General features: G+C 51.2%; 1 protein-coding gene across 2 annotated transcripts; it reads right to left on the bottom strand.

Moving 5' to 3' along the window:
• Positions 1–5,940: 5,940 nt before the first annotated feature.
• Positions 5,941–12,586, bottom strand: LOC129146996 (zinc finger protein 250-like). Of its 2 annotated transcripts, none has more exons than XM_054708529.1 (5): positions 12,513–12,586; positions 10,067–10,161; positions 9,471–9,612; positions 9,180–9,293; positions 5,941–7,860 (listed from the first exon to the last, which is right to left on the bottom strand). In XM_054708529.1, the coding sequence occupies exons 2-5, from the start codon at positions 10,106–10,108 to the stop codon at positions 6,545–6,547; spliced, it is 1,614 nt and encodes a 537-aa protein (XP_054564504.1). In that variant the 5' UTR covers positions 10,109–10,161; positions 12,513–12,586; the 3' UTR covers positions 5,941–6,544. The 2 variants fall into 2 exon arrangements, with proteins under 2 accessions (XP_054564504.1, XP_054564505.1); XM_054708530.1 differs by having other exon boundaries at positions 9,471–9,597.
• Between the last annotated feature and the right edge of the window lie 1,979 nt (positions 12,587–14,565).

The raw sequence follows: 14,565 nt of genomic DNA, 5'->3' as shown, positions 1-14,565 counted from the left end.
ACATCATTCCTACTTGTTTTGTGTACCTCATAGAGTGGATGATTGCTTTTCTATTGTGCTAAAGTACATATAACGAAATTTATCATTTTAACCATGTAAGGTGTACAATTCAGTGGTACTAAACACATTCACAATGTTGTGTAACCATTACCACTATCTACAGAACTGTTTTATTATCCCAAACAGAAACTCTGTACCCATTAAACAGTAACTCTCCATCCTCCCCTTGCCCATGCAGCTGGCATCCCTCTATTCTGTCTGTATGAATGTTCCTATTCTAGGTACACATATAAATGGAATCATATAATATTTGCCCTTTATGTCTGTTTTATATCACTTAGCATTATAAATGTTCTCAAGGTTCATCCATGTTGTAGTCTGTATCAGAAAGTTATTTTTTATGGCTGAGTAGTATACCATCCTTTGTAGATACCACATTTTGTTTTTACATTTATATTTACGTACACTTGAGTGTTTCTACCTTTGGGGTAGTGTGCATAATGCTGTGAACATTGTGTACAAGTATCTGTTTGAATTATTACTTGCAATTCATCTGGATATAATCCTAGGAGTGAAAATGATGGATTACATAGTGACTCTATGTTTAACTTTTTGAGTAATAGCCAAACTGTTTTCCACAGTAGCTGTACCAATTTTGAATCTCTACTAACAATGAAGTTTTCAATTTCTCCACATCTTTGCCAACACTTGCTATTATTTTCTTTTTCTTTTTTTTGTAATAGCCGTCTTAAAAGGTTTGAACTGGTACCTCACTGTGGTTTTGGTTTGCATTTTTCTAATGACTTAAGATGTTGAGCATGTTTTCACGTGCTGATTGACCACCATTCATATGTCTATTCAGTTCCTTTGCCCATTTTTGAATTGGGTTATTTTGTTTTTTTGTTGTTGAGTAGTTCTTTATATATTTTGCGTAGTAAGTCCTTATCAGATATATGATTTGCAAATATTTTCCCTCATTCTGTGACTTGTCTGTCTACTCTCTTTTTTTCTGTGTCTACTCTCTCTCTTAAATAACATGCACAGTTGTGTGTGTGTGTTTTAATGGAGGCAGAGTTTATTGAGGGCAGCACTCCTGGAAAAGGTGTATCTGGGGTTCCAGGAGCAGGCCAGTGTCTAGAGCTTCCTTGCCATGTTCAAGTGTACTAGTCCATGTGTAAGTCCCACATGGCCATACGCCACATGGGCACAGGAGATGTGTTCCCCCACCACAGTCACGTCAGGAACCATTGTGTGCTTGCTGGGGGTAGAGAGAGAGGGGGCCTATAGTTCTTTTAAAAAAAATGTTTTTATTGATCATGAGGGAGAGAGGGAGACAGAAACATCAATGATGAGAATCACTGATTGGCTGCCTCCTACACTCTCCCTACTGGGGATGGAGTCTGCAACCCAGGCATGTGCCCTAACCAGGAATCGAACCAGTGACCTTTGTTCATAGGTCAACATTCAAACACTGAGCCACACCAGCTGAGCTCTGTATACTCTCATGATAATGTCCTTTGATGTACAAAAGTTTTTAGTTTAATGAAGTTCAATTTATCTATTTTTTTCTTTTGTTGCTTGTGGTTTGTGTATCATATCTAAGAAATCATTGCTAAATCCAATGTTCTGACGGTTTCCCCCATGTTTTCCTCAGAGTTTTATAGTTTTATTTATCTATTTATTTCTTAATCGACACCTAAGGATGCTTTTTTTTCCCCACTGATTTTCAGAAAAAAGGGAGAGAGAGAAAGAGAGGAGAGAGAAACATCAATGTGAGAAAGACACATCAATTGGTTGCCTCCTGCACGCACTCCAGACCAGGCTCAGGAATTGAACTTGCAACTCAGGTACATGCCCTTGACTGGGAATCTTTATGCTGGTTTCAGTGGAATCATGCCTGACACTGCTTTGGCCCAGATGGTCTTCCTTCAGATTGTTAAGAACTCCTGCTCTGAGCTTCATACCATCAGTCTGGATGTCCCCTGAGCAAGTAGCACCCCAAGTGACTGGCCTCCTTGAAGAGAGCACAAAAACCCTCTATGGGAGGATTGGAGAGGCGGGTGGGCAGCACCATCTGAAGAAGCATATTTAATGATAGTGTCCCCGGAAGAAGAAAATGCTGGTTGTTTCCATTGTGCAAAACTAGGGAACATGGTTTGACAAGTTTTCTGGTCTGCTTTTATTTTGGCTCAACAAGGCATGTAACGTGAGTTGGTGACACTTTCACAAGGGCCAAGATCAAGCCCATCTAGGGAGGGGGCAGCATGGACGAAGGGCCCCATGGATTCCAGATGTTTCCACTGGGCCATCTCAGGCCGTTAGCCCTGGGCATCTGGTGGGCTGACTCCTTGCATCTGTTCTGTTGCCTCTCGGGTCACAAGAGGGCCTTTGGGAGGGGCAGCGTCTGACAGTGGCTGCCTGTGGACTGGTGATTGTGGATAGCTCTGAGCAGCTGGCAGTGATTCAGATCAGCCGTTGGGTCAGAGGGTCAGACAGCTGAAGCCCTTGGCCCACGTACAGTCAGCATCCCCAGGTGAGAGGTGACAGCGCCCATCCCGATGGGCACCATGAGGCCAGGTTGAGTCATGCTCAGTGTGCATGCTTGGTGCCATGACCTGGGATTGTGGCTGACCCTGTGCACATCCTTGGACAGAGACCAAGGCAGGACATCAGGTCTGAGCCAGTGTCACTGGGAGCTGTCCTGGGGGCTGGCCCAGTCCGAGTGTACCCCCGAGGCTCTCCTTGAGTCCCCCCCGGAGGTGGCTGTGTAGCCTGTGCCCCACCCCAGTCTGTCCGTTTTCTGCATCCTTCCTTCCTGTAGCTGAGGACTGAGCCTGTCCTAGACCCACTGGGGTTGTGGGATGTTTGGATGCCCGCCTCATAGCAGTGAACGGCTCCCTGGTAGCTGTACCTGTGCAGAGTCCTGTGAGCACACAACACAGTCACACAGAAACTGAGTCCTAGGCAGGTCTTCCTGCTGTGATTTCATTTCATTTATGCAATGAGCCTATGACATGGACGATAACCTGGAGGGAAGTGACTGAAGTCAGAGCAGTTTGAGGCAGGCCTGGGCTCCCCCCCACTCTTAACCCCCGTGCAAAAAGGGCTAACCTGACCCCAGGAGGGGGCTGGCTTTTTCCTGGTGGTGTTTACTTGTACCCGGGCCACAGCCCATTGTTTGCTAGCAGTGTGATTTATGGCTGGAGTCTGAGGTCAGTCATGCAGGCAAGTAAAAACTCTGGATGCCAAGGATCAAGTGAGCTTCCTTGGGTGGCAATACCCCTCGAACATTGTTACATATTGGTGCCCAGAAGGAAAAGCTGTGACTTCCCAGGGATAAGACAACAAAATCCCTGCATTTGGTATTTTTCCTGGATTCTCCCCCATGCAATCCCTTGGCTGATCGATTTTAATGTCTGTTCCCTGTAATACACTGTAGTCAGCTTTCAGGGTGAGTTCTGAGTCAATGTTGCAAAAAAATTATTGAAATTGAGGGTGATGTTGGTGACCTCTGAACTTTTGATTGGTATTAGAAGCGAGGGCAAGTCTTGGGGAACCCCTGAACTCCACACCATGTCAACTTCATTTCTCAGGTTGAGAACTTTTATGCATGACAAGCATTTCCCATACTCACCCGGGTGGGCCATGGCAGAGACCCCCAGTGTTCCCAGTACCATACCTGTGACCTTCCTCTGCTCTTGGCCAAATCCACGCCTGGGAAAGGTCATCCTGGGCCTCTGCCACCAGGCCCCATGCATGGAGTGGCCCAGCTTCCCCCGCGTGTCCTCCAGGAGTGCCCGCCTCTTAGGGCCACCTCAGGCTCCAGTCATCTGCTCCAGAAGTGGATCATGCGTTGTGTCCCCACACCTGGTGAGTCTGATTTTTTTAGTAACAGTAGCAGCCAGCACCAAAGCACCCCGTCCCACCTTCACAGCTCTCTGTGTTACAGGATACATGTTCCTAATTGTTTGGAATTGGCACACGAGCCTCTTTCATGTTTTCCTGGCAGTATTTTCCCTTATTTATAGAAATTCCTTATGCCAGTTACTGCTTTTTCTTCACCCACAAATATATTCTGCTCATTGTTTTTTTATTGGAAGGTATGTCAGGTTATAGTTACATAGAAAGAAATTTCAGGTGGACTAAAATGTTCTCCAATAGAAAATCTGAAAAGAACTGTCAAATTCTTGCTAGCTGTAAGGAGAAATACTATAGATTTAAATACATAAAATGTGCAGACTTTGAAATAAGTGTGGAATGCTGCCGACAAGTCAGAGCTGGGAAGTAATGGCTGAGAAGGCAGTTATCAGGGTGAGGGAACCCCAGATCATTTTGGTCTTTGATGCTAGGACCACTTCATGACCCAGCAGGTGGTGTGTCACCTCCCACTCCTGGGGCAGAAATGCACAGCCCAGGAGCCTCCCTAGGGGGAGGGCACTGTGCTCACTCCCAGCTCCATGGACATTGAGCCTGATGCTCACCAAGAGGTCCATGGCATCTGATCAAGAAAAGGCATAATGAGCCGAAACCGGTTTGGCTCAGTGGATAGACCATCAGCCTGCGGACTCAAGGGTCCCAGGTTCGATTCCGGTCAAGGGCATGTACCTTGGTTGCGGGCACATCCCCTGGTGGGGGGTGTGCAAGAAGCAGCTGATCGATGTTTCTAACTCTCTATCCCTCTCTCTTCCTCTCTGTAAAAAATCAATAAAATATATTAAAAAAAAGAAAGAAAGAAAAGGCATAATGGGCTCTAGCCAGTTTGGCTCAGTGGATAGAGCATTGGCCTGTGGACTGAGGGGTCACAAGTTCGATTCCGGTCAGGGGCACATGCCTGGGTTGCAAGCTCGATCCCCAGTGGGGGCGTGGGGGGGGGGGGCGTGCAGGAGGCAGCCGATCAATGAGGCTCTCTCATCATTGATGTTTCTGTCTGTCTCTCCCTCTCTGAAATCAATAAAAAAAATATATATATATATTTAAAAGGCATAATGATATTCTCTACACTGAATAGCACAACATAACTGAACTTATTCTGATGCTGCCATCAACATGTCTCGCTCTTACTCTAACTCTCCCACAGGATTAGGACTTGTGTCTGAGGAGGGCTCCATGAGGGAGGGCTAGAGCTGCGCTTGGAAGGGCAGATGGTACCATCTGTGATCAGCTCCTCAGGAGGGTCTGCACAGGGGAACGGGCATTGCTATGGACTTAAGGACCGATGGCACAGTGCTTCCCTTCTCCTGAGAAATGGATAAAATTTTAGAGAAAAAACTGTGAAAAATTATTAATAAACCAGATTCATGATAATACCTGACAATCGGAAATAAACTCTCTTGGAACCAGGAATAAAAACAATGAAAAACAAAGTCCCTTAAACTTAGGAACAGAAATATTTGATAGGAAAAGGAGCTATTTGAATTTGAGAATTTTGTTTTAAAAACAGGCACCAAAGAAGTCTTGTCACATCTTTTGGAAACAGCAGTGTGTGGCGGCACTCACTAGGTGCAGCAACTGTGTCTGGGGCTGAGCAGAGCTTCCCACCTCCACCCAAATGGGGTCCCGACACCCAAGACATCCCATGATTTCTGGGGCACAGGGTCTGTTGGTCATAAGGATGGGTTTTTGAGAAAAAGATTCATTTTTGAGATGAGATTTTTAATAAAATTAGGATATTTCTTCTGATCTTGAATGAATTTAAAGCCCCAGATAAAGGTTTTCCTAAATTTGTATAATTTCTCACTAATGTTTACTTTTTTTTCTCCATACAAAACAGAAGATTCCACACACTTATGATTTCCAGCCATATTACATGATGCTACTTGGTGACACTTTCTAATATCATTTCATCCACAGACACTTAAGTGTTTTAACAGAAAATAGTCCAACATTCTAATTCTAAGTGCAATAATTAGAATAATCATTGCGTTTAGGAAAGGCATGAAATGTTCTAAGAAGAAACCTTTATTTGGGATGTAAGCAAGTGTTATTGACAGTAATCCTTATGCTTTAGTTTCCCAATTTATTTTATTATTTTTTAAAACTTATTTTTATTGATTTCAGAGAGTGAGGGAGAGATAGAAACGTCAATAAGAGAAATCATTGATTGGCTGCCTTCTGCACGCCACCCCCACTCCTCCCCTCCTCCTTCTGCACTGGGGATCGAGCCCGCAACCCAGGCATGTGCCCTTGACCGGAATCAAACCTGGGGACCCTTCAGTCCGCAGCTGATGCTCTATCCACTGAGCCAAACCAGCTGGGGCTTAGTTTCTCAATTTAAACAAACTGTCTAATGTTAAAGAATTATGACTGTCTTTACCAAAATCCACTACAACTGTGATTACTCTCCAATATAACTTCAAGATGTTGAAAAAAATAAAATGGGCACCTCTGAAGTTCTTCCCCAGGAGTGATGAGCTCAGTGCTTCTCCCTGGAATTACTGTGGCCCTCAGTTACCAAAGGGCTTCCTATGCAGCTGACAGAAGCTTCTCCTGAGCTGGGGGTTTCCCGAGTGTGTGCCCAAGTGTGAGCGACTTGTGGCTGCCGAGGTCACAGCTTCTGGTGCACCTTCTGGTGCTGGATCAGGTGCCCGTGCTGGTTGAAGGCTCGACCGCACTCCGCGCACTCATAGGGCCGCTCGCCGGTGTGGATCCTCTGGTGCTGGATGAGCACAGAGTACTGGCTGAAGGCCTTCCCGCAGCGGCTGCACTCATAGGGCCTCTCGCCCGTGTGCGTCCTCAGGTGCACGATCAGCGTGGCTTTCAGGCTGAACGCCTTGTCGCACTGTGTGCAGCGGAAGGGCCGCTCACCTGTGTGTATCCTCTCGTGCTGGACCAGAGACCTCCGGGCACTGAAGGCGTGCCCGCACTCGCTGCAAACATAGGGCTTCTCTCCGGTGTGCACCCGCTGGTGCTGGATCAGGTGGGAGTGCTGCACGAAGGCCTTGCCGCAGGCGTAGCAGCCGTAGGGCTTCTCCTCCGTGTGGATCCGCTCGTGGTTCATCAGAGTGGAGCGGTGGCTGAAGGCCTTGCCACACTCCCCACACTCGTAGGGCTTCTCGCCCGTGTGCACGTTGTGGTGCTGGATGAGGACCGAGCGGTCACTGAAGGCGCGCCCACACTCGCTGCAGGAGTAAGGCTTCTCCCCGGTGTGCACCCGCTGGTGCTGCAGCAGAGTCCTCTTAACGCTGAAGGCCCGGCCACACTCGGCACACTCGTGGGGCTTTTCCCCCGTGTGCACCCGCTGGTGGCTGCGCAGCACAGTGCTGTGGTTGAAGGCCTTCCCGCACAGTGGGCACACGTAGGGCCGCTCCCCTGTGTGGATCCGCTGGTGCTGAATGAGGTGTGAGAGCTGAGTGAAGGCCTTGCGGCACTCGAGACACTCATGGGGCTTCTCTCCTGTGTGGATCTTGTGATGCTGAGCAAGGTCTGAGCTCACACGGAACGCCTTTCCGCACTCGTTACACTCATAGGGCTTCTCGCCTGTGTGGATCCTCCTGTGTTTGCTGAGGACCGAGCTCTGGCTGAAGGCCTTCCCACAGACCCCACACACATAGGGCTTCTCCCCGGTGTGGGTCCTCTGATGCTGGAGGAGGTGGGAGCTCCGGCCAAAGCATTTTCCACACTCGATGCACTTGTAAGGTCTCTCCCCGCCGGAAGCAGCCGGCTGCTGATCGAGTGGCTTGCTTGGGCTGGAGACCTGAACTTCAGGGGGGCCCACGGGACTTGGACTCAGACAGAAGCTCTGTTCAGGTTTGTAATTTCCTTGATCAATCCACCCTGGGGGAGTTTTCTCCAGAATCACGGATAATTCCTCTGAATTGAATGGCTTCAAACTACTTTGGTTCCTTCCCTTGTTCTCATATTCTGAAAGCACACATCCAAAGGGAAAATGTTAACTCAACTATTAACCCACTCAAATTGCAGCTCAGGTGTACCCCTGAACGTGGCTGCCCAGGGATGGCCACAGAGGTGTGGGGCACTCGGCTGTGTGGGCGGAGAAGATGGGACTGCACAGTGGTATCAAACAAGAGGTGTCCAGGCTGAAAGGTAACCCTCTAGTCTGAGGTCACTCCTGTGTGAGGTACACGTGCCCATGGCAGCAGGTGACAGCCCAGCGCAGCCTGAGCCCTGCTCTCCCTGGAGTCCTCTGTACGCTGGGCTACTAGAGGCCATTTGAAGCAGAAATAAATGCAGGATCATCTATGACTTCAGGGAGCCCCGCCGGGCACACAGCAACATACGAGTACATGCACTGCACAGACTAATCCCACAGACACAAGACCACAGACTTGTGCTCGAGGAGCTGTGAGCTCGTAATGTAGATCGTGCTGGGGAGCAAGACAGCAGAGACAGTCTAGGCCAGAGATGGAGCCTCTGGGGCAGCTGTGAGGACAGCAGAGAAGTTTTATCTCAATAAAACTGGTGAAAATATCACACCTTTGTTGCTGATGAATAAAGTAAAACTGAGTTTGTCCCTAATTGATGGTGAATACTAATCAACCTTTTCCCAAGTAGACAATCATAAATACCTTTCTTCTTCTTCCCAATTTTTTTTTTAGCTTCAGTCTTGTGTGTGTGTGTGTGTGTGTGTGTGTGTGTGTGTGTGTGCGCGCGCATCATGTCTTAATGTGGGGGACCCCAGCACAACATTACACAGACATGGGGATGGCGGGTTCCCTTTTCATCATCTCAAACAGTGTACTTCAGCCTCACCACAGGGTCAGGTTAACCTCCCTTCCACACTAGGGTGCTTCGCTCTTTTCTTTGTTTTGTTTTTTTAAATATATTTTATTGATTTTTTACAGAGAGGAAGGGAGAGGGATAGAGAAACATTGATCAGCTGCCTCCTGCACACCCCCTACTGGGGATGTGCCCGCAACCAAGGTACATGCCCTTGACCGGAATTGAACCTGGGACCCTTCAGTCCGCAGGCCGACGCTCTGTCCACTGAGCCAAACCGGTCAGGGCCGCTCTTTTCTAAATGAACCAGGTAACCTTCACATTCTGCACACCCCATAAGTACGTGCTGGCAGGCAGAATCACAAGTGTGCACTCATCTCTGGCTCAGTCCCGCCAACCCAGACTCCTTTCCTGGGAGAGGCCCCAGGTGGAAGCCATCTGCTTACTCCCAGCCACTGGGACATGCTCAGCCCTCAGGGCAGGTGCGCCAGCTCCTCACTCACCTGAACTGTCCTTGCCCAGGCCCCGGCTCTCCTTGGCCCCATGCCCGTCCAGGACCCAGGGCTCCTCTCCTCGCTCCAGCTGGCAGATCACATTGGGCTTGGTTCCTGGAAGTCCTGCTCGTGAGGAAGGAAGGTCTTTTGTCTAGAGCGTCCCACCCCACCTGAACAGCCTGCAGGTGGGATAGCACCAACCTCCCTCTGGAGCTGAGCACCCTGAGGAAACGCCAAGTCCCCCCCGGCCCCGCCCCCGGGAAGCTCACAGACACAGACTGGCCTGCTGAGGGGCCTTACCCAGGGAAACCACGTTCCCATAGGTCTCCATCATCACGTGTCGGTAAAGGCCCCTCTGAGCAGGGCCCAGCTGGTCCCACTCCTCCTGGGAGAGGAGCACAGCCACATCCTCGAAGGTCACCTTCACCTGAAACGACAGGGGCTGCTGTAGGTCAGGCCAAGTCTCCACGTCTAAGAAAGAGTGGGTGCGCCCTAGCCGGTTCGGCTCAGTGGATAGAGCATCGGCCTGTGGACTGAAGGGTCCCAGGTTCGATTCTGGTCAAGGGCATGTGCCCGGGTTGCGGGCTCGATCCCCAGTAGGGGGTGTGCAGGAGGCAGCTGATCAGTGGTTCTCTCTCATCATTGATGTTTCTCTCTCTCCCTTCCTCTCTGAAATCAATAAAAATATATTTTTAAAAAAAGAGTGGGTGCAAGCAACATGTGGTGAGGTATACCCCAAAATTGGGGAAAGCCCTATGACACATGGGGGTACCCTGGGAGCTAATGGGGTGACAGAAAGGGGCCATGGACTTCAGGGAATGTGCTGATGCTCAGGCTGCCACTGGGAGCCCTGGGCAAGAGAAAATGCAGCGACACAGGCCTCAGGGGCAGCTCACCTGGGGTCCTGCTGCTGGTGGCAGGAGACTGGCAGCTGCCATCGCCTGGTCCCTGGAGTCTCTTATGAAGATGGAACTCAAAGAACCCTGTGGGGCTGAGAAAGAGGAGGGAGCACATGAGGAGCCTGGCCTTGCCCTGCAGAGCCTGACTTCTGGGGAGACCTGCCCTTTGTGAGTGGACCCAGGGAGGCAAAGGCCCTGGGAAGCTGGGCACACTTGTGCACCTGAGGACTCTGGGCATCTGCCCCCGCACCAGGCCCGGCCCACAGTCTGCCGACAAGGGCCTATGCAAGACAGAGAGGTGCCAGTGGTCTGCTGGTCTGGTGTGGGTGCCAGGCCAGGCTGCCCCAGAGACAACCCCCCAAAGAGAAGAGGCTGGGGAGGGATGGCTCTGCTCATGGCCGACATTCCTGCAGGGACCCCACCCCAGGCCCTGCATGCTTGGCTTGACCACGACCCTCCATGGCTACTACTGACACTGCAGCTATGCCTGGTTGTGCCTGGCAGCCTTGGTGCCTCGTGGGAGGTTGGGTTCTGATAAAGTGAGTCTGGAGTGACGCGGGAATTTGGTCTAAGCATCTGCCCGGGAGGCCCAGGCGTAGGCAGGTTCTGGACAAGCGAAGCTGAGATATCCGTCACACTGACGTGCTGGACAAAAGGAGGGACCAGGAGATGTCCTGACAGGAATGGGGTTCCCATTTTCTGAGTGCTGACAGGGGTCTGCAACAGACACAGAAGCCCAGCAGGCAGACCACACCAGGAACAGAGGCACCCATCTGGAGAATGCACTCTAGGCCACCTGGAGGGGGCGCCATAACCCTGCTTTCTCTTTAAAACAAGAGCTGTGCGTGCCTGTTTATCCTGACACCTTTCCAGAAGATACACACTGAACTCACTGCATCCGCCCCTCTATTCACCCAAAATGCCCATTTCCCCCAAACCTGTGTGTATAAGTGCGATGCAAGTCTAATGGAATCCAATGACTCTTTTGCAGGATGAATAAGAACACAGACAAGACCTAAAAAGGGGACTGCAGAGAAGCAAAGAGCTTGGAACTTAACTTTTATTATTATTATTTTGTTTTGTAAGCTAAGCTTTAGGAACCTAACACCCTTGTTGGAATTCATTATTGTCTTTTTTTTTAAAGAGTTTAAAGCAAAAGTGAGTTTATTAGTGAAGCACTGAGGCAGAGCAGCCATTTCTGATGGTCTTGATGCCAGGAGGCCTGTCCTTCCAAAGTCACGTGACAAGCTGTGACAGACACCTTCCGAGTCCTGGGCTGGGCGGCTCTCAGCACTCCCTCCCTCCCCTTCCCCTCTCAACCCCGGGTTTTCATGCAGGAATGCCTTGCCCTATCATGTCCACGGAGACTGCCTTCCAGGGTGGAAACACCTTCGGAAGTGGCAGCTCTGAGCCGCGTTAAGTGACCACAAATAGACATGTGAGCCACTGGATTCCTTACACTAACAACCCATAACAGAAAACATGGCGAAAAGATTCTAGTCACAAAGGGCAAGGAAACATGCTGCTGATCCTGCCCACTGCACCCACAAAGCCTGGGCAAGAGCCAGATGGGCCTGGATGAAGAGGCGGCTCAGAACCGCAGTGCAGGGCCCGTCTAGGATTCGGGTCGCTGTGGGAAGATGATTCAGGACATGGTGCCAGGACAAAGGGCTCAGTGCTCTGAGAAAAATGAAACCACCATTACACAAAGCTCAACAAATCGCTCAGAAAACAGAGCCAAGGCAAAGAAACAAACAAATAGGACAAAACAGTTAGATCATCTCCTACCTTATATGGAAAGTCTAATTATTTAAAATCACATCATAAAATAACTAGAATAAAAACGCAGGTAAGTTTTCATTAATTTCAGTAGGAAGGTCCTTTCTAAATACCCAAAACAGAATGCCTGGGGTGCAGATCTGCTCGCAAAATAAAAATTTTATGCACATAAAAACCGCCACAAAATCCAGAAATGGGCCCAAAGACATGTAAGAATTTAATACACAATAGCAGTGGTTTTCCAAATCAATGAAAATATGTATTATTCAGTAAGTAGACTTAGAAATAGCATGATTTGGGGGGGGGGCGGGGGGTTGGTGGAGAATGAAGCTGGATTCCCAGGTCACCCACACCAAAACAAATTCCAGATGGATCCAACATTTTACAAGGATCAGAGAAAAACAAGAGTGTATTGTAAAAATAACTGTGGATTGGGGAGAGCCCTTAAAACAACACAAAGCCTTAACGGTAAACATTTGACCATTAAAAACCTGAGGTTTTCCATCTCAAAGAACCCCAAACCAGAACAGAACGACCATTTGAGAAGAATGTTTTCAACGTATATGGGAAATGTGAACTGGCATATCACAAAGGAAACACAGAGGCCAGAACACACCAAAGTGTCCACCTCATCTACCTCCAGAACGGAAATTAAGACACTGACCTGGCGAGAATGCGGAACGTCGGGGAGGAGGCCCCGGGCTCGACCTTGTCCACCGCCCAGTCGCTGTGCAGGGGCCCGGGGGTCACAGCCGATCGGGCGGAGAAGGCGGTCTGCAGCAGAGAAAACGCAAGCGCCGCGCGTCGGAGCCTCCTTTTAAATTAAAAACAAAAAAGCGCAGGTATATCCGGAAAGGACACAAAGCACACCAGCCAGGGCCTCCTCCGCGCGCATGGACTTCCACTTTTTATATTTACGGCATGCTTGTATTTTCCGAAAATTATTGCATATTATCGTCTAGTACAATATTAAGCAAGTGATAAACAAGGGGGATATCTGCAAACTACGTTAGAAAACGTCGGTCCCATTCATTGAAAAAGGACTCCGTTACAAAGTAACAGGAACAAGACGGCGTCGGTAGAAAAACGCAGGGAGGGTGTGAGATGCGGCGAGCACTTTCGTTCCGGGCCCCTCAGGCGGTTTCCGGGGAGCCCGGCGCCCCCGAGGCCGACCGCCCTCCCCGCCGGGACCCGCTGCACCCGTCCAACCCCGGCAAGGCCCGCCGTCCGCGGGAGAGGGGGTCGGGGAAGGGCCTGAACGCGCAGGGGAGGGGAGGGGTGCCGGGGCGGGGCCCGCTGGGGTCCGGGGAAGGGAGCGGGCTCCGGCGCGTCCTCGCAGGAGGGGACCGGCGCGAAGGGAGGGGGCAGTGCGTGTTCGTGGGGAAGCCCCGGATTCGTGCGGGGACGGGCCGGATCCCGCTCCAGTGAGGGGAGAAGTCCCGGCTCGCCCGCGCCAATCAGGCCTCACTCACCGTCCACACCGCAGCCCCACACCGAGGGGCGGCCGTCCGCCGCGCTCGGGAACAAAGGGGACGCCCCGCCTCGCACGTGCTTCCACCAATCCCCGGGGGCCCCGCCTCCTAGTCACCGCCCACTCGCCTGGACCACCAATCCTAGAGCGCGACATCTCCCAGGCCAGACGTCGGCCCCGACTCCCCCTCCCCGCGCCTTTCTCCCAAGTGACAGCGAGGCGCGCGTTCTGGAGCCACCGAGACCGGAGGTCTCTGTGCTGCCTAGAGAGGCCACCCCGCGCGCGGGCCTCGTACTGGCCACACTTCCGACGGCCTCCTAGGAGCTTCCGGTGCCCCCACCCCACCCCGCCCAGCTCCGTCCCGGGGGACTGAGGTACCTCGCTCGCGCCCGGCTTTTGGCCTCTGCGCTGGCGGGTCTCTACTCCGCTTGTGCGGGTTGCCACTCCCTCCGTGGCGGAGCTTCTGCCCGCTGATCCGGTACCTAGCGAGGGCCTGGCGGTGGCTGTGATGGGTGACAGTGACCGCCTCACCGGTGCTTACGCATTGGGGGTGTGTGTGTGAGACGTGCGCCCCGGAGGCGTGGGCGGCACCGCGGTGCCTACACGCACTTGGGAGAGGCGTCCCGAGGGAAACGGTCCTGGCTGCCTGGGAGGAGCCGTGGGCCTGTGACCCTCCATCTGGCACAGGTGGCGTGGGGCTCAGAGGTCTCCGGAGGAACTCAGCAGGACAGGTCGGTGCTGGAGGGGTTCGGTCTAGCCGAGGCCGAGGCAGGTCAGAGGGAGGACGTGCGCGATTAGGCAGCCGTGGACACCGAGCCAGTGCTGCGTCCTCCTGAGTATGGAAAGCAGCTTTCTCCAGGGGACTCCGTTTATCACCCCCCGCCCCTACTGAGGACTGTGAAGCTCTGGGCTAAGGTCGTCCCAGACCCCATTCCCTGCTTTACACGGCCTCATAGTAGTCAGACCACTGGGTCATGTCCTCACTCACTAGATGTTAACTCCTCAAGCACAACCATTTCTGTCTGTCCTTTCCTGCTGTATCCCAGCGAGGGCCAGCAAGCACTCGCTGAAAAAAGCAAGGATCGAATTCAGGCAAGAGGAGGAGAAATGGGATACCAGAGAGGGAGCACGTGGGTCAGCAGATTGGAGGCCCAGAGACCAAGTGAGTTAGAGGTAACAGGGCAGCATTTTCTAGAGTGCTACCTCGTGAACACGGGTTGGGGGCTGTTGGGGTGAAGAGAACCTG

Source organism: Eptesicus fuscus, chromosome 19 (genome assembly GCF_027574615.1).
Source record: "Eptesicus fuscus isolate TK198812 chromosome 19, DD_ASM_mEF_20220401, whole genome shotgun sequence".
In the NCBI taxonomy this organism is placed as follows: Eukaryota; Metazoa; Chordata; class Mammalia; order Chiroptera; family Vespertilionidae; genus Eptesicus; species Eptesicus fuscus.
Note: the sequence above shows the minus strand (reverse complement) of the source record. Positions and strands in the feature narration are given on the sequence as shown.